The 26,388-nt window shown below is 48.0% G+C and overlaps 1 protein-coding gene across 3 annotated transcripts in view; it reads right to left on the bottom strand.

The window, feature by feature from the left end:
- Positions 1 to 26,388, bottom strand: part of Fhdc1 (FH2 domain containing 1) — a 40,611-nt gene continuing 14,223 nt past the window's right edge. For all 3 annotated transcript variants that reach the window (XM_085682527.2, XM_085682526.2, XM_048424539.3), the window contains 10 exons: positions 22,863 to 22,924; positions 21,950 to 22,052; positions 14,565 to 14,650; positions 14,365 to 14,465; positions 11,918 to 11,988; positions 11,718 to 11,825; positions 10,441 to 10,511; positions 8,304 to 8,421; positions 4,816 to 4,980; positions 1 to 2,468 (listed from right to left, as the gene is read on the bottom strand). In XM_085682527.2, coding sequence (XP_085538653.2) covers positions 405 to 2,468; positions 4,816 to 4,980; positions 8,304 to 8,421; positions 10,441 to 10,511; positions 11,718 to 11,825; positions 11,918 to 11,988; positions 14,365 to 14,465; positions 14,565 to 14,650; positions 21,950 to 22,052; positions 22,863 to 22,924 — 2,949 coding nt within the window. In that variant the 3' untranslated portion in view covers positions 1 to 404. The remainder of the gene's footprint in view (positions 2,469 to 4,815; positions 4,981 to 8,303; positions 8,422 to 10,440; positions 10,512 to 11,717; positions 11,826 to 11,917; positions 11,989 to 14,364; positions 14,466 to 14,564; positions 14,651 to 21,949; positions 22,053 to 22,862; positions 22,925 to 26,388) is intronic.

The following is a 26,388-nucleotide window of genomic DNA, read 5'->3' as shown; positions in this document are numbered from 1 at the left end:
CCAACTAAAACATCATTTTATTTTTATAATATTAAAAAATAAGTCTTTGATATATAAAAACTGGCCAGAAACTTTTTTTTACTTGTTACATAAGAATTGTCATCTTACATGTCCAGACTATCACCGGATCTTTGTCTCGGGGTAGGAGTTAGGGTTAGGGTCCTGAGTATGAACGAAAGGAGTTGCTGGGGTCTGGGAAAGCACTCTGCAGAATAGAATACTCTCAGCCTCGATTTCGTAGAAGTCTGCACAGCAGGCTACAGATCTCCATGTACCTTTCGTGACGTGACCTGTGAGTCGCTTGGTGTGTAACAAGACATTAAAGACTGGCCTCTCGTGTCCTCACCCCAGCAGCCAGTCCTGGCAGGTAAAATTCCAGAAGGCAGAGATGTAGACAGGCCCCATCACTTCTGCAGGGGACGGAGGATCCTCCCTAGGGTGGCCCTCCCTGAGTCCTTCAGTCTGAGAGAGGATCTTTCCCCAGTCCCTCTGCCCTTCAGTGGGGTTTCTGCATTGGCACTTGAACCCCCAGAAGATTCAGGACACTTCTTGGAGGTCCTAGCACTGCTGGCCCTCTTCAAAGTGCTGCTGTCCTTGGAGGCAGAATCCTCGGGGCCACCTTTGACCCTAAGCTGCCGCTGGGAAACTGTCCTGGTGATGCCGGGGGCTCTGGACGCGGGTGGAGCATCTGTTCGCATGCACCGGGATGAGGAGGCCACGGTATTTCGAGCAAAGCTTGGGATGGGAGGAAGGGCTCTAGAGACACCTGGAGCCTGAGGCGCTTTGGGCTCTTCCTTGAGGCTTTCAGAGTCTTGCGAGTTGGGGCTGTTGACCTTGTTTTCTTCGGGTTTCTGTCTGGGGATGTTTCTGAGGGGCTTGGCGCTGGGCTTCCTGAATGAGGCCCTGGACTGTCCCAAAGCCTCCTTCCCTGGCCGCCCACTCATGCTGCCACTCGAGCGGGGCAACCTGGGCTCCTCTGCCCCAGGCCCACTCACGTGGGGCCTCCTGGGTGAAGTGTCAGAGGTCCCCCGTACTGAGCTCCTTCGTGATAGCAGAGTGTCTGCGCTGTTGGGTGTCTCCCGAGGGGAGGCCCTGGACGTTGGCTCCGGACGCTTCCAGGGCCCTGCTCCCCTGCTGGACTTGGAGATGGGCACCACTTTGCGCATGTGCTCATTCTCAGAGGAGTTCAAGGTTCTCACGGGCTTGGGTGCCGCTCCTTGGCTGCGCCGGGCGCTGATTGGCTTTGAGGCCCCCGGGGATGGCTCTTTGAGGGAATTTCTCTTTAGTACCGTGGCATCCTTTCCTTTGTTGGGTCTGTCCTTTGGAAGACCACCCTGGCAGCTGGGCTCACTCTTACCGGAGTCGGGAGCAGGTACCTCCCCAGGGGGACTGGAAGCAGGGTTGGAGAAGGTCTGGCTGCTGCCTGCCTCTCCGGCCCCAGAGGACACTGAGGCAGCCCCTTCTCTCTCTTCCCCCTGCTCTCCTGCTGGTCTGAAGTCGGCTCCCTCTGAGCAGTCCAGAGTCAGTGAGCAGTCTGTGGTATCCGAGACACATAGTAGAGGCTCTGGATTTTTACCTTCAGTGTCAGTGACAACCACAGACACAAGAGCCTCACTGCTGGGATCATCGGAGACAGCCCCGCCATCCTCCCCAGCTGGGCTGAGACCCTCCTGGGGACCTGTGTCCTTGGGTGTGAGACCGTCACCACCAGCTTCAAGGGACTGTGATCTCTGATCCCCTGGAGACAGCAGCTCTGTGGGACAAAAGTCCTTTAGAGTCAGTTGGGATGCTTCCTCCAGGCCCCTGGGACTCTGGAGGTCAAACTGCGCCAGCCCCGTGACCAATTCATGCTCCCGAATGCCCAGATCCAATGGTAAGAGAGGAGGGGTTTTTATGGGACCCAAGCCCACGGGTTCACTGTTCCTTTTCCGGAGGATACTCGTCCTGCCCCGTCCAGTCGGTGGGAAAGGGGCTGCAGGCTCCTCCAGTCGGGGCGTTGGGAGCTGACTTTGCCAAGCCGAGCATGGGGTTTTCTCCTGCTTCTTTGAGGCCTGAGGTTCATGTGCAATGTTAGGGTCGTGGTTCTGCTGTTCACCGGGCTCCATCCAGGCGATGGTGGGTCGGGCCTGTCTGGGACTGCTCCGGGGTAAGCTGTTGAATTTGTTGGGGTCCTCCGGACTGCCAGTGGCACTCTCCAAGAAAGTCAAAAGCTCACGGTCAGCTGAGATGCCCAGGGAGAGACGAGAGCGGCGAGTGTTGGGGGGCCGGTAGGAGGGGCTGCTGGGCCTGGGCTTCAGAAAGGACGGCAGCTCTTCCGTGCCCTTCTTAGCTAGCATCTCCACGTCGTTCTCACTGCTGCTCCTGCCAAAGCCCCCGAGCTCCCCAGTGGTCCAGGAGTGTCGCTTCTGTTCCAGCTCCTTCAGCCTCTGTAACTGTTTCCGCTCCTGTTCCTCCCGGTCATGGTTGTCCTAGTGGAGTGAAGAGAAGCCAGCATGAGACACAGAGAGCCTGTGTGGGACACAAGGCCGACTCACTTGGAGATTTAATGAGAGGTGCTTTCACGACAACCCTGGGTCCCGCCCCACACAGACTCTGCCTTCTTCTGCACGTGTGTGTGTATACATGGCAGAAACACTTCCCAAAGCAATTTAAGGATCTGACAAAGGGGCATGGTAGGCTTGGCTCCAACAATCTGTCTACGGTTCTCATTAGATCCCTCGGCCCAATGTCTAGCTTCTAGTACGGGCTATGATCCATATATGCACACGGTCTCAATTCCAGCAAAGCCACCTAGGCAATTGTAGAGAGGTAAATACCACGGATGCTAAAAGGGTGCACACACAATTGCACAACCCAGTTGTGTGGCTCTATCCATACTCCTCTATAAGTCAATGCACACAGACCCATCAGCAGGACATTCTGTTTACCATTGATTTGGGTATAGAAACATATGCCAAAGACATCGAGAGATGCCTTTCATCATGTTCCTGGGGTGCTCCCTGGACCAAAATAAATGTACAGACATCAAAAATGCCCTGGTGGCTCTGCCAGCCACAGCCTGACGCAGAAGCGATGGTTCTGTCCCTTGTGCCCATACCCACACTCAGACAAGATAAACGGGTGTGCTTTACAAATCCTTCACCATTTATCCTGTTGGAAAGCAATGGCTCTTCCACAATGACACAGAACCCAGAGACACCAAAGTGTCCTTCACCTCTGTGTGGCCTCACGGGCTGCTGCCCTGAATATATCCAGGGGGTTTATTCCTGGTTCCCCCTTGGATACAAATGTGAGGATGTTCAAGTTCCTTATGCAAAATGGAACAGAATTTGCCCATAGCTTATGCATATCCTCATATATGCCTAATCAACTCTAAATTACTTATAGCTAACCCGGTATGAGAGTTACGTAAGTATTGTCTAAGGCATGACAAAAAAAAAAAATAGTCCCGAGACGTTTAGCACAGATAGAATTTTTAAATACTACTTTTCAATTTGTGGTTGGCTGAATCTGCAGGCGTGGGATATTGCAGAGACGGCTGTATTTGTGTTACAATTCATGAGTTTCTTTTGGGTCCTGAGGCCCACGCAATCATGCAGTTACGTGGACACCTCAACTCTGTTATTGTGAGCGGTTTTTATTTGACAATATGTTTCCTCTTCCAGTGGGTTTTCCTTTCCAAGTTCCTGTGGAGCGCTGCCTGGGGAGTCTTGGCTCCTTCTGCAGCTCTGGCCACAGCTTCCCTAGGGTCCCCAAGCTTCCCGCTCTTCTCATTTTAAGCCTTCACATAGTGGGGATGGCCCAGTCCCTAACTCTCAAGACAACTGGGCTGAGAGCATCCCACAGTGTCCTCTCACAGGCTTGCAGTATCCAGATGGAGAGGGAGAGCCTCAGAGGCAGCCGGCTTGGCTTCAGCCAAGCCCCATGGCCTCCCACAGCTGAGCTCACTGCTTGGAAAGCAGCATGTTAACGTGGCTGCAGGCAAAGCTCCCTTGTCTCAGCTAGATGGAGAAGGGAGTGGATAAGGAACCCGAAGGAATTCTGAACTTGGAAGAAATGTGAACAGTTCCTCCAGTAAATCCATCCATGGATAAGTCTGCATTCAAACAGCAGTAGTGCGAGCCTCGGGTTGAATCCTATACCATAAGCAAATGAATAGACAGGTAAGTAAATAAAACATGGTCGGCAGATGAACTAGGGGCAGCCTCACTGGTCCCTCAGTGTCACCTAAGATAATGGATCTTGAGGTACTTTTATTTTTTTAATCAACTTATCATCCAACCTGGGAAGTTTTCTGGTTTTTGGATTCAGCTAAGAGACTGGTGTCTGAATGGTTATGGCAACAGGCCCCCTCAATCTGGGAGACCTTCAAGGTCTTGCTCACTAAGGGCAGCATGGACCCCGTGGTGCCGACGCCAAAATAGTATGGGGTACTGGAAATAGACAAGAGGAAGGCCTCCCTTCTAGGTGACTCAAGCCTCCCTAGAGGCTGACACTTCCTCCTGGGGCGGGGCTGAGAATAACAGTCAGGTGTGCAGGAAACTTCCGAGACTCACCAACACGAGCTAGCAACATGCTTCTAGGGTATTCTGTATGCTGTACGATTAGCAAAGGCCACCGTGACAGACTCCTGATGCTACAGCAGAGCCACCTCCCCCTCATCCCTGCCAAGAACCTGCCATGACACCTCGCCAGATGGTCCTGAAACCAAAGAACCGATGACCATCTTTCTGCCACGGGCAGAGGACTGGGTCAGTAAGCAGAAAAGTGTGAACCCCAAGGACCCCGGAAGCAGGGCGGTGCCCGCAGCCATACCTTCACGGCTTTGTTGAACCTGGTACAGAAGTCTCTGAAGATCTGGAAGCATTCATCCAGTTTCATTGTTTCTTTGTCTTCACAGAAAAAATCGATGAGGGTGTGCGCCTCGCCCTGCAGCTCCCGGTTCCAGAGTTCCAGCTCCGACAACTTTTCCACAGCAAACTGGAGGAAAAACAAACAGGGACCCATGCGGGAAACAGGGTCAGCTGGGGTGGACGCACTGTCGGGGGAGGTTCGATTTCAGGTCTCCGCAAAGGGGAGGCTGCGAAGGCCACTCAGGGCCAAAAGGAAAATGAGTCTGCCCAAAGCAGACCTCGAGAACAAGGTGACCTCCTGCCTGAGGCCCAGAAGCCACAAAAGGAACGGAAGAAGCCAGGAGTGCTCATACACACCTATAACCCCAGCATCTGGGAGACGGGGACTGGGAGATTAGGAGTTCAAAGCCCACTGGGTTACATAGCAAGATCCCCATCTTTAAGTAAATATGGGAGCCTTAACCCATAGAACGTCACTGACCAAAGCTCACCTTTAAGAGCACTACAAGGAAAACAGCCTGCCGTCATTAAGAAATTCTGCTGTATTTGTTTTTCCTCCTCTTAAAACAGACTCTTCTTTGGGCCAAGGTCTCAGAAGTTAGCTTGTCCTGACAAGCAGCCTGTGCTATCTGGCTGAGAGGAGATCTATACTTCATTGCAAATAAACTCTATGGGGCCACTGTCCCCACTGACCAGGATGGAGCCCTGGGATGGTACCAGAGACAGTTGTGCCCCTTGCGCAGTAGGTTTGGGGTGTATCGGAACTCCCCGATTCTGATCGTCAGGTCCCACTTCAATCCCTGCTTTTCTGTTCGGCTTTCCCTGGCTCCTCTGGGATGTGTCAGTTTCTAAGGCCACCACAGATCGACAAGTCGTGTTGAAGCTGGCCAGCAAGTCAGTGCCGGTGATGATAGAAGGTCGCACGTCCCCAGCATGTTTCCGATCCATCCAGAAAAGGGCTTGTGATGTCCAAGGGTCACAGGCACAGTAACCTGATACAGGTTAGCGACAGCGTCTGCGCCATAATGAGGTAACAAAGTGGCAAGAGAAAGGGGACTGGATATTTGAGTCTGTGCCATAATGAGGTAACAAAGTGGCAAGAGAAAGGGGACTGGATATTTGAGTTTCCGTGCGGAGGTCTGTTAGCGTTGCCTTGTTTACTAGCCTTGGATGAAGAAGGAATGTAGGAAGCATGTTATTTCACCAAAGGACTCTTACGTTTGTATTTTAAGGAAGTCTAACCACAAACAAGTTCTTGTGGAGTGAGGGGCTGGGCCTAAGGTGTGGGAAAGAAACAGGTTCCCTGCTTTGGAGGAGGGGAGCTGCTGTCTGTGCGCACTCAGCCAGCCACAGAGCAGAAATGGAAATTCCTGTCAGATGTGGCACCTCCCACTGGTCTGACCACTTTCCCCTTAGTAAGCCTTTGCTTAACCCAGATACATTCTAGGGGTGGTGGGGGACAACTCTTTAGCAGAGTGAATACCAGAGACAGTAACCATCTGAGTCAGTGGCCCAAGGGGGTGAGAGTCTTCCCGATATGTTTTCTTCACTGGAGAAGAGGGCATTCACAGAAAGCTAATTCTTAGTCTGTCATGAACAGCTCCCTCACTGTGGAAGAGCGGGTCTCCTGATCAGACTGCACTTCCTATGACCGCTCTGCAGACACCACGGGAATGGATGGATACCAGGATGGAAAAGCCTAACAGGACCCAAGCTGCCCTTGGCACCTGGGACAACCAAACATTCTGAACGTCAGCCTGAACAGAGCCACCGCGGAGTGTGACGTCATAAATTCCACAGCACTCTGCACAAAGCCAGAACGAGCTGTGCCAGCCAAGAAGACCACAGCCCGGCAGCCCTGGGGTGAACCTGCGCTTTCAGCACTGATTCGCTGGCCAGCTGTGGGTCGAAGCCCAAGGCCCGTAGGGTCAAAATGATGACATAAAGTTGCAAAAAAGGTGTGTTTATGCATCTTTCTGCTCAAAAGCCTTGCATGAGAGCTGGAAGGGCTTACCTAGCATGTGTGAGGCCCTGGGTTCCGATTCCTGCACTTATGCACACACACAAACAAACAAACCCAATTGCCAAACAAATGAGAAAAGCCATAAGACTTAAACAGCTCCAGGCTGCTCAATGCAAAAGATGCAAGGTCTTTAGATTAGTGTCTGGGGTCTGAGTCAAGCCCCCTCCCAGAAGCCTCATCACACTACCCAGAAAATGCCCATCTTTGTGGCACCTTCTGTCTATATGGGTTATAAATGATGCTGAGGTTGGAGATGTCACTTAAAGGTCCCGTCCTGGTCCAGCAGGAACAAGATTCTAGTTTCCGCACTGTTAAAACAAACACTACCAAAAAAAAAAAAAAAAAAAAAAAAGGTTTAAAGAGCTAAAACAAGGTTGCCTCTGAATAGCAGCCCAGTGGTAAGGAGCAGGCAGCTGGGTCTTTATATAAAAGACTTTAATAATACATCTGGAGGGGTAACTCAGTTGAGGGTGTGTGCTTAGATTGTACAAAGCCGTAGGTTCAATTCCTGGCACCTCCAGGACGAAAATGTTTAGCATAAGATCTTAATATTTAAAATAAGAACAGGGCTGAAGGAAAAAAAAAACAGAATCTAAATTTCACTGTGTGATGGTTCTTATTCCAGGATTCCTGCTCCGTTTTATGTCCCTGATCATGCTTATCACTGTTCTGTATTCAGAGATGGCGGCAGCCCCTGCCTTGCTGCTGCATGCCACTCCGGGCCCAGCACCTGAGTAGCAGGCACAAGGCCTTGGAATGGAGACTTGGATAGCCTCACACCCTCTCCTTGCCTTCTGCCATGGCAGCTCTGCCATGTATGGCTCAAGGGTCTCACCAAAGGCTAGATGCAACAGGACCAGGACGGAGGTATCACTTTGTTTTTTAAATGAGGCAGATAAAAGAAGTACGTCAGACTATGTGATTAGTGAGTCACCCTGAGCTGTCCCAAACAGATCCACTCTACTGGTTTTTGTTGATGTTATTTGGAGTGGCTCCTGACACACCCTGTGGGCTGATGTGTTTGGGTGCTGATGGGCACCGAAGCCGTGTGCGCCCTGCTGCCGTCAGTGGAAATCACAACAGGTACAATGGGTCTCTCTCCTCTACAGAAACACTCGAAGGAGCGTCAGCCCGAACCCTCCAGTGTCAATGTTCTGTGGACCTCTCTCCAGTTATCCAAAAACATGCTGGCCACAGAGCCAAACCTCCAGCTGCTGAGCAGAGCCCCACGGTGAGAGGCCTGGCCTGTCGCCGTGCTGGCAGAAGCCCTTCCTAGAAGCAGATTCTGAGATGGTCATTGCTATCCCCGCCACGAGAGGACAGAAAGATCCTTGTGTTCACTTAGGGGGAAAGCGTGATGGAGCTCTTGCTGCCCCCGCCCCCACCAATCACACAGGCCGGCCTGCCGGATGGTGCGAGGGACTGACCTGGAGGAAGTCTTCCATCTGCCGAGCCAGCTCCTGGTCCCTCTGGATGTTTTCCTGAAGCGACTTTGTCCTGACAAAGAGCGATTGTAGCTCCGTCTCAGTGACATCCAGAGACAACCTGAAGACAGGAGGGGAGAGACCGCGCGGCGTGGGGCTGTGCCAAAAAAGACCCATCTTTGGCCAGGCCTAAGACAGGGGAGCGGCTGGGATCACATCTACCCAATCCTGGATTTAGGTCCTGAGTGAATCGCCACCCACAAGTGGGTGAATCAGCACACAAGACTTAAGGAGTGCAGGCTGCCAGCGAACCCAGCCCACGGGATGGAGGGAGCTTTCCAGACAGGTGGTCTCAGCACCACTGGGCAGCAAGCATGGAAACTAAACCCCAGTGAGACTCAGAGCAGCTGCTTTCCTTGTGGTGGGATGTTCTCACTCACAGGGAGCCAGATCCCACCTCGGAGAACTAAAACATGGCCAACCGTGGTGCAAACGAGCAGCTGGGCTGACTGCTGTGTGTTTGTTCTGGCTATTTTAATAAAATTTTAATAAGATCAACAAGACGGTTTTGTCACCAGGAAGGGGTACAGGTGAAACTCAAAGTCCAGGGGAATTTTGTACATTTGAATGCATTTGTGTTGCTATCATGAATTTTAGGGTTTTTGTTGTTGTTGTTGTGCAAAAAAGTTTTGTACTCCTGCCGGTCTTTGGTAGCACATGAGTCTTAACCCAAGGATCACTTCTACTTCACTTCTGCTTGTCATTCTCCCTCCACTGCAGATAAACAAACCTGCCTGGGAGAGGTTCCTCCACGACAATGATGTCAAAAATGCTAACTCAAAACATAACACTCATTTCCTTCATATATATGTAATATTTCTATTGTATTAATATAGTAAAAACAGCTGAATACTAATTTCTTTTAGGAATTAAAAAAAAGTTTGTATCTTATATCTGTTTTTTCTTAGAGCATCATCTGGGGATCAGTAAATACAAATTATGAAGCATTTAATCTTTGCACTGGTAATCCTCCTGTCTGGAAGACCTATTATCTGTGGCTGGATGTCAATAACAGTTAGATCCCATCTAATGACAGGACTATGAGCTGTTTGTTTCCTTATGTGTAGACGGTTCGTGCTGTTATGGCTGGCTATAGTCACTCAAATAATAAGGACATTACATAGTCAGCCACGGTGTCATTCGCCTGTAATTCCAGATACTCAATAAACTGAGGCAGGAGGATCATTTCAGTCCAAGGATTCCAGGCCAACCCGGGCAACATAGTAAGAGCTCATTTTTAAAAAGTATGTAATATTATTTTGGTTGATACAAGCAGTGGCATTGTGGGCATCAGAGGCAACTGTGGGCATGTCTTCCCAACTCTGCATAAAGTACTTCTCTGCTGGTGACCAGAAACCAGCTAGGCTAGCAGTATTTAAGGCCTAGACGGCAGAAGATGTGAAAAACCAAAACTCTCTTTTTTGAGGAACGATTAACTGCAGTGTTTAATAACAGAAAGGAGTTGATAATACACACACACACACACACACACACACACACACACACACAGATCATTGTTGCACTGAAGCATGCATCTATCTTAGATTTAGAAGCAAATTAGAGTAATGTAATTAGGGTTTCATGCTTGGTAGATACTTTTTCTGTAAAGCTGAGTGACTGATTTAGAATCAAGTTTTTTCACGGGCCTTGGTGTGGTTCCAAACTCTTTGAATGTAATAGAAAATAAATGTACCATGTTCGAGCCCACAGGGAAATAGTGATGTATGGTCCTACAAGTTTGATCCAAACCAACTCCCAAGGTCATAAGTTGTGCCCGCTCAACCTCTTGGGCGTGGGAGGGATTTGAAGTTCAGATCCCCATTTTCCCTATACAGAATGGTGCTCTTCAGAATAGACTAAAATGGTTTCTTTTAGTCTAAAAATAACCATTACTATTTCAAAGGCCCCACATTTCAAAGGTGCACACACACTTGCAGCAAGCACACGAAGAGGAAGAACAAGAGAAAAGATCTCAACAAGAGAAAACATTGCAGAGTCCAGCCTGGAATCTGACAGCACGCCGCCATTTTCATGGGAAGGCGGGCGAGGAAGCCAAGCCGCCCTTTGTCCCTGTGCTCACCTCGACGTCTCCTGCACGTGCTGCAGCTTCTCGGAAAAGTGTAGAAGGATGGCATCTTGCTTCTGGGCTTCCTGGAACAAAGACAGACTTCACTCTTCCTGGGAGGGAAGCCTCATTCCCTTAGAGCTGCAGGGAGCCTTGGAAACAACTCTTAAGCTTTCAGCTTGCTACATTCAGGGCAGTTCCCCGAGACATGGACTTTGACATTCTTCCTAAGATTTACCAGAACTGCCCTCCACTGTTCAGATACCTTTAACCTTCCCAAGACAAACGATCCCCACATGAAATTCAACTCAAGTGCATTGAAACTCAATGGAATGAGGCAGCAGCTTAGCGCCCATTGTTCCCCAGAGAACCCAATATACCCTGCCTAAATGGCAGGCATCTTGGTGAACGTGCTCCTGTTGGAGGTATGGGATGCCTCTGACTGTTAAACCAGTTTGCAAACCAACTTTAATGAGAGGCATAGAAGCCCAGGAGGTATCTGGATTCTTCAGCTGTTTGGAGGCTGACTCGGGAGGGGTGAGTGGGAAGGAACCAGTTAGAGGATTCCTTCCTACAGGAGCAGGGCCCAAGGCACCTAGAGCCAAGGCCTACAGCTGTCAGAAGAGCTGACTGTGTTTCAGGCTGGGTAACTAAACAGTCTCTCACTTCAGTGCTTTGGATACTGACTTTTCAGTCAAGTACTGAAGACTAGAGGCTAGGCTGGGAAGACTGCTTGCCCAGCATGCTAAGACCCTGGCCTCCATCCCCAGACTCCAGAGAAATGAAGCGACGGGTAGCGTCAGATTCCAGATCTTACAGTAGCAGACAGCACTCTAAGGCACAGTTCCCGAGAGAGTGGTCACAAATCTGATTCATCTTTCATCAAGGTTTCCACACCTAGCCTTCTCCTCTCTACCCTGTAATGGTTATCCCTCCCAGCTTGCACTAGACAGCTACGGCCAGGATGTCTCCTCAGACCTTGTTCTTGTTTTTCTCCAACCTAGCCTTCGCCGTGTCTTATTTTCTTAAAACAAAAATCCTGGTCATGCTGTTACCGTGCACACACTTCTGCCTGCTTCCCGTGACCTCTGACATTTGAATCCTTTCCTACGTTCTGAAACCAGCCTCACTGCCTCCCTTGTCCAGTCCCCTCCAGTAGCTCGAACTGGGGAATCCACAAAGCTTCTTTGTATACGCCTTGTCCTTTTCCTAATGGAGAAACCCGGTCTTGCCTGGGAAAACCACACTGTCTCCACTGGGTGTTCATGGGCAGCCTCCCTCTCTCCACTCACCTGAGCGACAAAATGCAGAAGATTCATCCCAGGCTTGTTTGCTTTTGTGTCCGCCAATTTGAGTAAAGAAGACAGTTTAAATCCTACAGCATTGCCAGCATACCCTCCCTAAAGAAGACAAGGCAAGAGGAAGACATGTGTTGAACCTTCAGACAGACAACCAAGGGGCAGGCACACGTCTTGTTTTGAGTTCTACTTACGGCGTTCATGATATTCCCGGCCTGGAGCACCAGGTGTAGTATCGAATGTAGCTCCTCACATGACATCAGCTCTGTCGAAAGGAACACACCACTGCGCCTTAGAAAGCCGTCCCATGCATAGAAGGCAGCTACCACATGCAAGTTCAGGCATGCCTAAAGCAAACTCTGACCCCAAACCAAACACACTCTTTGCTGTAGTCATGCCTGTGACATAGACATATAGTATGACCTATGTCCTAGTGTGTAGCTGGGGGACCAAACATGTAGGGCAGTTGAACACCACAAAGTCATTCACTGACAATTTTCAAGTCCCAGGAAGCAGAGCAGCCCGAGGAAACACTGGGCCATGGAGACTGACCTCCTCCCTGTCAGCAGTTAATTCTTTAGTTTTTTTTTTTTCCTCCTTCTGCTCACTGCCATTTAAGAATGTCTTGATGAAACATGAAAACCAAGAGCCAGCAACATTTTGCTTAGCCAATGAGTTAGGAAAAGATAGAAAATAAACAAGCTGGGATGTCATGTAAATAACTTGCAAACCACTAACCCTCAAGCCCCTGGTACCCAAAACATCTTTCCATTTTATTCAAAACACATTTCATTCTGGATTGGCTGAAGGCTATAAAAGGGAACTTAGGGTAAGAGATTGGTAAACTAATTCTTTCTTTTAGTCTCTTCTTTTAGCATATGTGTGTGTGTGTGTGTGTGTGTGTGTGTATTTCTCTTTTTAAAAATTCATTTTACATACTAACCACAGTTCTCCCTCCCTTCCCTCCCTCCCTCTCTGCCCCATCCACTCCTCAGAGAGGGTAAGGGCTCCCATGGGGAGTCAACTAAGACTGGCCTATCTAGTTGAGGCAGGACCAAGCCTCCCCCACCTCCGCCCACAACAAGGCTGAGCAAGGTATCCTACTAGTAAACTAATTCTTTATTAACACAAAATCTGTTATGCATGTCTATAAAGGAGCCCAATTAAAAGTATACATTTGGGAAGCTAAACCAAACAGCGTAGTTTTTAAAATGACAGCGCAGGTAATAAAATGTCACCTATGATATTTGTAGGTCACTATTCTCCACTAAGTCTGGTATTACTTTCAAAACATTACATTTGGAGCAGTGCCTGTATTTTGTTATCTAAGAAGGCCAGTTTGGGAAGGTCATGCAGATAAGGAACGTTTCCTCCATGCCCACAAATTTATATTGCTCAATACGAAAACAAGTGCTCCCAACGCTGTTTGAACAGGAAGTTCAGTCCTTCCACGGTTGCTGCAGCAAACAGCCTCGGAATGGGAAGAACTGAAAGAGGCCTTTACGTTGGAAGAAGAAGAATTCCTTTTTTTATTCTTAGTGCTGCTCCAACATGAAGAAAATGTGGTGGACTGGAGGGAGGGCTTTCTCTTACCACAGGCAAGAGCTTCTGAGCAGGAGCACCAAACAGGAATAGACAGTTCCAGAAAAACCAGCAGAGAAGTAACTGGGAGGGAACCAAGCTGGAGAGCTGAGGATGGAAAGGTGGGTGGACCTGCCTGTGCCAGGGCGGTGAGTGCCAGCAGAAGTAGCCACCAGCCTACCCTCTCAAGACACACAAAGCCAGAGACAAAGGCCCCAGCCCCTCGGAGGCTGGGCAGGAAAAGCTCAGCTGTTTTAAGACGTAAAAGGATCAGCTGACCCATCTCAGCTGTGACAGATCTTCACGTGCTGGAGTGTAGAAGGGTGGTAGGTAGGAGAAGCCACAGAACAGAAACCTTGGGCACTGTGGCAGGAAAAGGCACAATGCCACAGCCTAGAAAGGTCTGCCGGCTTTGGGAAGAGCAGTCCCAGTTGGCAGAGAAAGGAAGGTGTAGACGGTCCAGGACACAGGGACTGTGCTTACATGTATCACACATGTGCACATGTTACATTACATACTGTCCCACACTCACCAGCATCACACCCCTCATACTATGTACCAAACTCCCCACACAATATATAGTGCACACACCATACATACTAAATACCATAAATGCCATAGCACCACACATAATGCAAACATACTGTATATCATATGCACAACACACACTATACTCCACACCACGGACATCTCTCTCTCTCTCTCTCTCTCTCACACACACACACACACAGAGAGAGAGAGAGAGAAAGAGAGAGAGAGAGAGAGAGAGAGAGAGAGAACACGGAACACGGAAAGCTAACCACATTGAGAAGCAAGACAGGCTGCTACTTGTAAGGTTTGCTCTGCACCCTGAGATGAAAGAAACTTTCTTCCATGGAAAGATAATATGCAAATTGATGTTCATTACTTCAACCATATCCCTCCTTATACCTTTTTCCCTTTTCAGGTGATCCAAAGATGGGATCATCCATTTCCAATTTCATCTGAATTTTTTTTTATAAAAGATCAACAGCTCCCCAAACTGATGAAAGCAGCTACACATGGAAACACTGCCAGTTACCTTGTGTAGCGGTCCTTAGGACTGTTATGTCTTGGTACAGAGAGGAGCAAGAAGGCAAGAATTCCTTTTTTAGCACCATGGCTTCGATCCGAAGTGAATAGCTAAAAAGTGATAAGAAAATAACAAGATTAAGTAAAGCTGTAGCAGGCGTCAGTAATGACCCCGCTCCACAGAGACAGTGGCCAGAGATGCAGCCTTACTTTGGCACCTGAATCAAGCCGTACAGAAAGGAATCTGCCAGAGAAAGCTTGGACACATCGCCGTTAAATGTCTTTAACTTCTTAACCTAAAAGACAAGAGAAAAGGGGAGAAGAGAAAAGAAAATAATTGATCAAAATTTAAGACTAAATTTCATTTTAGGATCATCCTAAAAAAAAATGTTTCAGTGCTAAATTCGTATTAATAAAATGTAGACCTAAGGAAAAAAGAATCCACACCTAGTATTATTTTTTCTTTGCTTGCTTGGTTGTCCATCTTCATATCTGGGGATGAGCCCAGAGCCCTGAGCACACCAGCCAAGCACTCCAGCACTGAGTCTCAGGTCTAGCTCTACGGCTGGAGGGGTAAACGATGTGGCCGGGACTCAAGCTGAGAGAGAACCGGATGAAGAGGTGGAGGGATTTTCTAAATTCTAAAGGCACACTAGCGACCTCCACACCAGGAGAATGGACATAACCTGCAAGAACAGACCTGAGGCTCAGGCCGCCTTCTCTGGGGAAAGGGCAGGTAAAATCCCCAGTCATATCCACATTTTCTGGCCTTGGCCTCCTGGCTTTCTATAAAGTCTAAGAGAGCCTTGGGCACCAGTGGGGAAACAAATTAGGTTTTTCCTTGCTGTGGAATAATCTTTTTGTATACTTTAAATATATATTGTTCTCACTGTTACTAAAGAACTGATTGGCCAATAGCTAGGCAGGATTTTGGGGGCAGAGAGAATGCTGGGAAGAAGATAGGCAGAGTAAAAGAATTTCGAGGAGGGGACTGGAGAAATAGGTCAGAGGTTAAGAGCACTGATTGCTCTGCCAGTGGTCCTAAGTTCAATTCCCAGCAAACACATGGTGGCTCACAACCATCTGTAATGAGATCTGGTATTGTCTCCTGGAAAGTGTATATATAATAAATAAACACATTTTTTTTTAAAAAAGAATTTTTAGGAGGCACAGAGAGGAGGAGATGAACTTGCAGTGCTGGAAAAATGTACCAAGCCATGTGGCAGAGCATAGATAAGAAATATGGACTAATTTAAAATGCAAGAGTTAGCTAGTAACAAGCCTGAGCTAGTGAACAAACATTTATAATTAATAATAAGTCTCTGTGTGGTTATTTGGGAACTGGCTGGTGGGACAGAAAAACCCTCTTATATTTTCTCTTTCAATGGCTAAACTAAGTAAACTCATTCTTTTCTTTACTAATTTCTTTCAGAATGAGACAGCAGGTTGTGAATCTAAGTGACAATAACCATAGTTTTTCCTTGTTCTTTTTGTATAGGGTTTTGCTCTTTAACCTGATCTCCAAGTCTTGCTCCTCTTGCCTCAGCCTTCTGAACTCTAGGATTACAGACATATGTTATATCACCTGGCTACTGTTTCCCCCTCCCACCCCCAACGTTGGGGTAGAAGCCAGGGTCTGGGTGTGAGAAGCATATGCTCCACCACTGAGCTACCTCAGCCTGGACTACGCTACTGAAGTGAGTACAGGTCGGCTCTCCAGCAGGAAACGTGGAAAAAGCTTCCGCTGAGCGATGGATATTAAGATATCTGATTGTGATGCAGCTAAGGTATAGAACTGACCTGGATGCTGATCAACAGGCAAGCAGATAAAGAAAATATGGAATTATAGTCAACGGTGTATCATTCAGGTATAGAAAAGAGTGAAAGCCTGTCTTGTATAACGAAACGGCTGGAACCACACGGCATTACAGTAAACGGACTATGCCAGCTGCTGACAGATAAGTACTGCAGATTCTCTGACCTAGGCAGAAGCTAAGAAATGTCTTGGCTGTAGAACAGTGATGAGCAAGGCTGTCCATGGGAAGGGAAAGCATGGGCAAAGGGACGCTGGATTTGATCAGCACACGCTGCTGTGCACATCACACAGACCCCATCAGTACACACAAGTAACACCCTTAGCCAAAAGAAAAATACCTAAAAATGATCTGTCCTACGGAAAGACAGGTAAATAGTCTATACAGTATGAAGATCCCATTTCCACAAATCAAGAAGAAAGATGTCTACGCCTCCCCTCACGGTTACCAGTCACTTTCCTTTTCACTTGCTCTTCATTCTAGCTATTTCGATTTATCTACACTGCGCAGACTGCTGCTATTAAAAAAAAAAAAAAAAAAAAAAAAAAAAAAAAAAAAAAAAAAAAAAAAAAAAAAAAACCAAGCTGGGTGAAGGCTTTTAAAGCTCTGACATGGGTAGATGGACAGACAGCTAGCAAGCAGAGGCGGAGGTGAGACCAAGCTCAAACTGCATCAGACAGAAATGTTCTACTTTCTCCACACGGAAAACTGGACCAAGCTAAGAGCAAAATCACTTCTAAGAGTCTTCCCCTTAGGCTGGTTAGAGACAGACACAGCCCACGCTTGCAACTGGTGACGGGCAGTACTGACCAGTTGTACATCTTCCTTCATGGAAAGGAATGTCTTTCCTGGGTATTCCACTCAGGGTCTTAAAATGCTAAATACAACATCTGCCGCGGAGCCGCACTCCTGACCATGGGAGCCTCCTCTCCCACCCTCCCCATCGCGTCTGGCAACATGAGTTCAAGCCCCCTGAAGCAGCGCCAGCTGGAGCCTGTCCTGGTGGTACCTAGCAACCCAGGAGGCCGAGGATGAGTTCCAGGCCAGACTAGGCTGCCTAGCAAGACCCTGCCTAGAAAACTCAGACAAAAAACCAAAAAGAACGATAAACAATGGAAAAAAATAATAGAAACTTATAATTAAAAAGTAAAGGTTTAATATTTTTTAAAAACTCTACTAGTTGACATATTTATATCAATTATGTGAAAATCTAAACTCTAACAGCACAGATTCACTCTTTAGAGTTAGGTGTCTCTCAAAGATGCTTCTCTGCTTCAGCTGCACTTCTGTAGTGCTGGGATGAACCCGGACCTCACGCATGCTAAGCAAATACTCTACTATGAGGAGAATGCGCAGCTACAACCAGATTGTTGGTTTTGTGTGTGTGTGTGTGTGTGTGTCTGTGTATTGGTTAGGGCAGAAAATAACCTTGTAAAAAACTACATTTGACCCACTTGCTGAGAGCCATAAAGTGAATTTACCTTTATTTTTTTTTAAAAAAAAAAAATGCTTAGGACACTTCCGGTTTAGCTCAACTCCAATTAGTGCCTCGCTTGTGAGCTGAGACAGCCCTAGGCTGCATTCTGATTCCTCCTGGAGCCAAGTTGAACAGTTCACTATATATGGGCAGGGGCAGAGCGAAGCCGAGCCTTTTAAAAGACCCCATGCTCACTACGTGCAAAGCTTAGGAAAACAACGGCACGGATTTTAGTCGGAAGCAGAAGACGGGCTCATTCCCAGTAAACTAAGCACTTCCATTAGACATATGCTAACCAGTGGCTGAGCACGGATTAATCTCCTTTACTTACGCAGAAGGCCAAAAATGTTTATAGATCTTAAGGGACTGGAGATGGAAGACAGAAATGTAAAGGCCATGTATATAGTTCTTTGTTCTAGTTCCCAGCAAGCTTTGTATTCACTATGAGGGATTGCCGTGCCTCCCCAGTGGCAGGGAAAGGAAGAGGCGAGGTGAGCAAACTCTAATTATTATGTAGTCTCATCGTCATTATCAGAAATCACGCCTCCAACACTCCTAGGCATAATTTTGCTGGCTGAGCCAAGGGCCTCTCATTATGACCCCTGCTGTGCCCGGTTTCTGTCGGAAGAGCCAGAACATACTCCGGGGATTCACAAGGCCAAAGAAAGGGTGGCCTCCTCGTCCTGTCCCATTCCACTCCACAGCCTAGGAAAGGCAGGACTCCCACAAACATGCCGCCTCTAGAGGAGCCAGGGGCCGAGGAATGAAGAAGCTAAGGAGAGGGCACACTAGGGCCACTCCAGCCTTCAGAAAGTGCTGGGATCTTCCTTCAGCACGGTGTGGCACCAGGACTGACCACCAGAGAATCAGCCCACAGCAGGAGCCGGGCCAGCCAGGCTGGGAGGCAGCTCTGGCCCCTCCTCATCCTCACCCCTGGCATGGGAGCCACTGGCAGACAAAAGCACACCCAGAACTTTTATTCGGGGGCCCGCCTCTTCCTCTGCAAGGGTAAAACCACACACTGGAAGAGAGACGAACGCCAGATCAAAGATAAAATGAAGGGCAGAGAAAATTCCTGATGACAAATTAACCTTGGCTACGGTTGGCCTGTCAGCTGAGAAGGCAGGGACGGGGGAGAAAACAGCAGTTTCCGCTCATGGTTTTCAGCGTGCTGATAAGGTTATGGGATGACTCGGGAGGACACCGGCTCACACCGGTGGCGGTGATAGCAGAGGTGCTGAAAAGCCTGTCAGACCACGTGGTGTGAGGCACACCGTTTTAACAACCTTTGCCCTTCCTTCCTTCAAGAAAGGTAATAGACGGTAACAACTGCTCAGTGCCAAAGAAAATTAGGGTTCAAGTCCACCTCTCTTGTATCACCCAGGCATCCCGAGACACTGTGTAACCCGCGAGAGCCAATGCAATTTGCAAATGAGGACTATCTCGTACTGTTCCTGTAAAGAGGAAATAAGGAAAGGCTACAGAATAATCATCTCTGTGATGGATGAGCTTTCTCTTTGTTCATTCCTGGACTGAGCCCTGTAAAAGTAAACGTTAAGTTCTTTCCTGTGCTAAAAATGACTACTGCATTATATCCTGGGCTAGCGGTCGCTATGTACGCACAAACATTGATTAGTGCATTTCTGCCAACAAAACCTCTCTCACTAGCCCAGCTTCCTCCCTGACCTCGTCCTCCCCAGAGACCAAGACGCTCCAGGGTCCTCACGAGTCTAGGCAATACCACAGACCACAGAACATTCTCGATGCAGCGTCCGCTTCCTCTGCAGCCCCTTTGGCCCGCAGACGCCCGGCAGTTCCAGGAGAGATGACCTGGCAGGGTGTTTCTGCTGAAGTCGAGTGTGCAGGGTGTGGCGACGCAGCCAAGACGCAGTAATGTAAACGAGAAATGTGTCGGGATTGTCGCCACACAGTTAGACTGAGGATGACCCTGCACAGGAGGCTGTGTGCTCTGGCCTGTGTCAGAGGTCCAAAGACGCCTCAGGAGTCTACTCCAGACTTCTTGGCAATTAGCTCACTAACTGGGGCAGAGGACCTGGGTGACCTGGATGTCTCTCAGATGCTTTTCGCTCGCTTGGCCCTGGACAATCCTGGTCCAGTGACACCTCACAAAACCCAACAACAAAAAGACCCTTTAAACCAAGGCACTTGGACAGCTATTCACTCTTTCAAAAAACTGGACACGAAAAATGCAGATATTAAGACAACAGCTCTCAGGCTCCCAGCTCATCACGGCACGAAGCTAGCAGCCTCCCTCAGGTCTCACGCCTGGCTCTCATTTACCATGAGGAGCCTTCTGAGCGCTTCTGCATGCACTGTCCAATTTGATATTCCCTTTCAAAAAACCGATGCGGTCAGTTAGTGAGCACTCAGAGAATCTTAAGGTGGGTGAGGAAAGAGGCCATGCAGGAATACAGTTTCAAAAGCAAATCAGTCTTTCCCCGCCCCTTCGGTGCTGGAATGCAAATCCAGGACTACACACTTGGGAAGCATTTGAGCTGCATCCCTGGCTGAAAGCAAATAATCCTTTTAAAACTGAAGCGAAATAGGCCCTGCTCCTCCTAGCAAAGGCACTTAAACCCCCATCCTTTGCTCAGGAAGAAAGAGGAAAGACCGTCGGTCCTTAAGACCCATAGAGTACGTTAATAAAAGTCATTAATTCATCTGAAATTACACTTCATTTGTAAACAAAAGCTGGGGCAGAGAGAGTGCATCCCACCATCAGACACACATGAATTAAACAAGAGCCTCCAGTTACCCGCTAATCCCACTATAAATTTAGAACCCGCCAACATAAACAAACAACACAACTCTCTTTCTCTCTCCCTCCCTCCCTTCCTCCTGTTATTAATGGTATTGAAGTCACCTTTTATAAATGATGTCTGGAATGGGGGAGGGGACAGTACTTTTGGAAGACAATTTATATAAAAAAAAACTTTATCCTCTTAATTTGTTTTCTTGCAGGGGAAGGGATTAGGCTAGCGCCTCATACACTTGAGCCACACTTCGTCCCAGCCTTATCTGTTACTCACAAAATGTCTCCTTTTCCTTTTATTCACAGAAATAAAACCTTTGATAAAATTACATGCTGCTTTAAATCAGCGTTCACAAGCATATGGATTTGTGTAATTTCTTACTGAGACTTTCTTCAGAACTAAAGGTTGGTATCCTCCCAATGTTGATGGTTTTATAAAACTGCTAGCCTAGGGCCTAGGGCCAGCACTTTGGCTTCACGAGCAATGGCTCTTGCCTCTAAGTCCTGTGTGAGCTGAATCTGGTCCTTGAGACGCACAGGAAGGAGAAAGAACCAATGGCGCTGCCCGCTGACCTCCACCGGAGGAGTGCCACGCTGTTCACTCACCCCCGACACAGACAGTAACAATAAGTACATTTTTTAAAGCTTTAAATAGCGATTCTCTTTTCTCTCATGAATCTCCTAACTCCCCAGTAACCAACTAACCTGATCCAAACAGAATTCATCCCTTCCTATCACAGAGAACTTCCTGTCACCACAGCATCTTCCCCTTCTAGTGCGTTACACAGACACACGGATACTCATCTGTATTTACAGTATCCTTATCCAAAACAGCTTTTCTTTCCCTTTTTTAAAAAAGACAAGGCGTAGGTATCATAACCTGGCTTCACGCTAGGCAAAGGTCAAATGTTAAGACGGTGGAAAAGAAACCAGAGCTTTATTGAGCTCTCGTGTGCCAAGTAACATGCTAGCTGCATCCACAGGGCTTAGTCATCCTGGGAACCGATGAGGTAATGGTCATTGTCCTCATTTATAGGTGAGGACTCTAAAGTTCACAGGTGTTCAGAACCTTGCCCAAGTTTCTCAGCTATGGGACAGCGCCGTCTGAATAGACTGAGTCCATAGCCTGGCTCATTCTATGGGACAGCGCCGTCTGAATAGACTGAGTCCATAGCCTGGCTCGTTCTATGGGACAGCGCCGTCTGAATAGACTGAGTCCATAGCCTGGCTCGTTCTATGGGACAGCGCCGTCTGAATAGACTGAGTCCATAGCCTGGCTCGTTCTATGGGACAGCGCCGTCTGAATAGACTGAGTCCATAGCCTGGCTCGTTCTATGGGACAGCGCCGTCTGAATAGACTGAGTCCATAGCCTGGCTCGTTCTAGGGACTGGCCACCTTCTGCTTTTCTGTGTGTCTCCTCTGGTCCTGGAAGGACAGGACTCTGAGTACAGGGGCCGCTCACACTCAGAGGAACAGGAAGCTTTGCTCATCACTCTAAAGACCCAGAAGTCCAGGGGCCAAGTTCCTTACCTCCTCCGACTCTGGCAGAAGCTTAAGGATTTCTCGAAGCGTCTCTGACCCGTAATGCTCACTCTTCCCTTGGTGGATGTCTTCTACGATGGACTGAGGAGACCTTGGAAGAAAGATAAAGAACCGCATTTGCTGGTGTGCCAGCAGGGACACGAGCCTGTAGAAATTGAAGCAAGCGCTCTCTCCTCTCTCTCTCTCTCTCTCTCTCTCTCTCTCTCTCTCTCTCTCTCTCTCTCTCATGCTTCTTCCTGATCCAGAGGCCCCCCGCCACTACTGGAAACCACTCTAAGGTTTCTTCCTCCAGAAATATCCCCAGAAAACCGGGGAAGGCTGACAGCAGCACCCACCATGGGATCTTTGGGGGAAGATGAAGATGGATGTAAACTTTGCCTGGCGAGGGGTTCGTGAAGTCCCACCTCTCACTGAGGCACTATGAACAATTAATGGGTACTGGGGTGGGAGTCGGTTTCCTCAGTGGTATAGCCACCGATAGGCTGCCCTCGTTCATGTAAACAATCATAAACGCAGTAGGTTAAAAATAAAAGATCAAAGTCGAAGAGGACTTGTTGGGGAGAAGAGTTTCGGGGGTGGGGGAGGGTGATGAGAAAGGGCAATGGGCATGAAATGCCCTGCATTCTGTATACCTGTATATGAAATTGCCAAAGAATTTTAAACACACACACTTTCTTGACATACAGGTCCTACATGGACATCACAGGGCATTTCTCCCTCCCTTCAAGATTGTGAGATCACAGCAAAGGCAGACGCTTGCAGACCCATGGAGCCTCCCATCTAGGAAGGACCTGGAGGAGTTTGGAATGCCCCTCGCTCAGATTCCCGTCTGAACTTCAGCTCAGTCACACTCCCATGGCGTGGATATGGCTAACAGTCCAGACATGTGCAAAAGTCTTACTTCTTAAACTGCTTAAGAAATATCCCAATGTTCATACTTCGCTTTGCATCCAAGACGTTAACCTGGAAAGAAACAGATACAGAAAACCTTTTAAGGATAAATAAAAACAGCTGAGTTGAGGCGTGGTGGTGCACGCCTTTAATCCCAGCACCTGGAGGCGGGGCGGACGGATTTCTGAGTTCCAGGCTAGCCTGGTTTATACAGTGAGTTTAGAACAGCCAAGGCCCTGTAGAGAGACCTTGTCTCAAAACACCAGAATAACTAAATAAAAATAAAATAAAAACAGCTGGGAGAAACAGGAGAGTTAAAAACCCGTGCTGTGGGATATTTGAACACTGTGAGATACTGCTGTTAGATATTGACAATATAGTGCTGTGATTGCTTTAATAAAGAGCTGACCACTCAATAACTAGGCAGGAGGGATAGGTGGGACTTCCAGGAAGAAAGAGGAAGGAGGAGGAAGTGATCAAAGCACGGAGGAGAAGCTGGCCAGGTACAGAATGAGTAGCCCACACAGGAGATAGAGGTAAAAGTCATGTGGTAGAACATAGTTAAATAAAAATACGCGTTAATTTAAGTTATAAGGGCTGGTTAGGAACAAACCTAAGCTACAGGCCAAGCTTTCATAATTAATAAGAAGTCTCCGTGTCATTATTTGGGAGTTGGCTGGCGGGACAGAGAAAGACTCATTACAAACCTGTTAAAGTATAATACTAATGTACAGGGAACAATTTCCGATATGTAAATCGGGTAATTAGCACATGTTCTTATATAGCTTTATGGATATTCTTTATCGTCTCTCCACACTTTTTACCAGAATGTTGTATTTATTTCCTTAGCAGTAAGAATGACACATACCACTGCGTGTGGTGGCACATGCCTGAGGTCGCAGCACTCGGAAAACAGGGAGAGGTAAGAGGAGGAGTTCAAGGCTAACCTAAGCCTTGTAGTGGTTGGAGACACGCCTGGGCTACGTGACAGTCAATCTCAATTCTGCTCCCACAGCACCATAAACAAACAAATTCCTTTCTGGACTGAGTGGCTCAGTGGTAGAGTAATTATCCAGCACATACAAGACCCTGGGTTCCAACCCCAGAACAATAGATAAGACATATGTTTATTATACTAATATATATATTCAAATAGATAATATTTTTAATTAAAACTTTTCTTTGACATATAGTCCATACTCAAAGGCCAAAGTAGACATATTAGCATAGTAGAAATTGTATGAGAGTTGAAATGGCAAAATAAAGGAATAATTTTTGATTCAAAAGAAGATCTTATTAAACTATGGGTTACAGCTTCTGGAGGCCTGCTGGGAAGTGAATATCCAGAGAGGAGGATGGAAGACAGCCTAGAACTACCGCCATCTTTCCCATTGGTTTTTTGGTAAAGGGGGTGGGGCTAAAAGAAATAGAGACAAACGGAGATTCATTGTGAACAAAGGAGAATCAGGTTTCAGATCAATTTCTGCATCTTGGGGTCCCTTCCAGTTTGTAAGCAACAAGCAAGACCGTTAATGTCACTTCCTGGCCATCAGGTTAAAATTTTACCAAGTATGGTTGCCTCCTTTTGAAGACTAATCTTGAACAATCTCATTATTTACTAACCTACGGTTTATCTGATGTTAACACAATCACCTGCCAGCCATAAAACAAGCTTCCAAGCTGAGAGGGCGCCCTCCTTATTGGACTCCTACCCGGGACTGCGGTTCAAGTTCAATGTGAGGGAGGAGAAGGAAAGGGGCATAAAGTCCGAGAAACCTAACACTCTAGGGAGGAAAGCATCTACTGGAATGAGGAGTCTCAATTTATTAAGACAGAAAACCACTCATTAAAACTTGTAAATTAAAAGGCCACAAGTACGGACATGCACACCTAGGCTGTTGTGTTCGCCTCTACCTAGAATGGAAACAAACCTGTTGTCTAACTCTCTCACTAAATTGCCACCTCTTGCTGTGTTTAACCCCGGACTGCAGCATCCTTCCTCCCCCTGCACTTCCAGCTCCACCCTCATCCTGTTCGCCCTTCCACCCTCCGGGGCTCTGGATACTTGGCGTCGGTCCATAGCCACGCTGCTGGGAAGGCAAGGGGAGAAATTACTCTTATTATCCCTGTTTGACAGATAAGGAAACCACCTCAGAGATGTCATTTGTGGCTTTCCCAAAGCAGTGCTGGGACAGAATGTTAGCCTGCTTCTGATTCCTCTCCCTTCTGGCTCCTGTGAGTTTAGCACTGGTGGGTCTCAATAAATGTAGCCCCCTCCTCGCACGCCAAGGTGGGGAGGTCCCTCCAGAAATGAGGACAGGTCTGTAAAAAGCAGCCAATCACAGTCTGGCCAAGTCTATGGGCACCCTCAGAGTTGTTAGTGTGGGATGCCTGGTGACATCATGTTCTCACCAGGCAGATGAGCTTCCAGGAGCCTAAGCCATCCCAGAGAGGAAGCTAATACGCTCAAGTCAAGGGCAGCTAGAGCCTGTAGGAGATGCCCCCACAGTCCAAGCAGTTTCTGAAATTGGTCGCAGTCAGCCAGTCTCTAAGGAAAAGCCTGAGCTGGCCACAACTGATCAGCTTACAGAGAAAACAAAGGCCAGCATTTCACCCAAACAAGGAACAAGAGACAAGCGATAACACTTCAGGGCAGTGCCTGCTCTCAGGCACCCTGGGCTTCACCCAGTGCCTGATTCCGCTGCCTTATCAAAGGGGATCCTTAGAACAGTTATAAAGGTGTTTGTTAAAGCCCTTCAAAGAGGGTTATCACGGCCCATGTAAGGAGCTTATCTCACGTCCCAAAAGCTGACTGCCACAAAGCTAGTGTTACAGCTGCAGAGCCCTTGAGGACTGGGCTGAAGCCACACACAGTGGCACTTGAAAGGGATCCCAGCCGGCTGTATAAGTTAGGTCAGAGGGGACAGGCTGCTGAAGCTGGGGATGTGCCAAGTCAGCCATGAAGGCACTGTCACCTCTCCCTTCCATCTGGATGTGACACACCAGCTCCCCTCCCCCAGTTCCCCTCTCTCAGACAGGCATAGAACCCAAAGCCTGGCGGGCCCTGCAAGACAAGGACCCTGCCACGATGCTGAACCCCCAGCCCACAGGTCCCACACTTTTCCTAAGCATCAGTCATCACAAAGCCCCACCTCCTGACCCTTTACAGGAAGGAGAAACTGTTTAAGTTGGAGGAAACTGTGTATAATAGTTAGCATCATGACCATTTCTGGGTGTACAACTCAGTAGCACTGCATGTATCCACGTGGTAGCTATGATACCACCCTGCGTGTATCCATGTGGTAGCTATGATACCACCCAGCATGTATCCACGTGGTAGCTATGATACCACCCAGCTTCAGAGAGTTCACATCTTACAAGGCCAAAGCCCTGAACCCATTAAACAGTAGCTGCCTGTTCCCACACCTTGCCCTAGTCAATGACCCTGGCTGGTACTTTCTATTGTCATGAGTTTTTGCATCTTCTTTTTCTACTTTGTGTGTGTGTGTATGTGTGCGTGTGTGTGTGTACATTGG

The sequence above is a fragment of the Myodes glareolus genome, chromosome 20, assembly GCF_982192425.1.
Source record: "Myodes glareolus chromosome 20, mMyoGla1.1, whole genome shotgun sequence".
Lineage (NCBI taxonomy): Eukaryota > Metazoa > Chordata > Mammalia > Rodentia > Cricetidae > Myodes > Myodes glareolus.
This window is presented reverse-complemented; position numbering and strand designations above follow the sequence as displayed.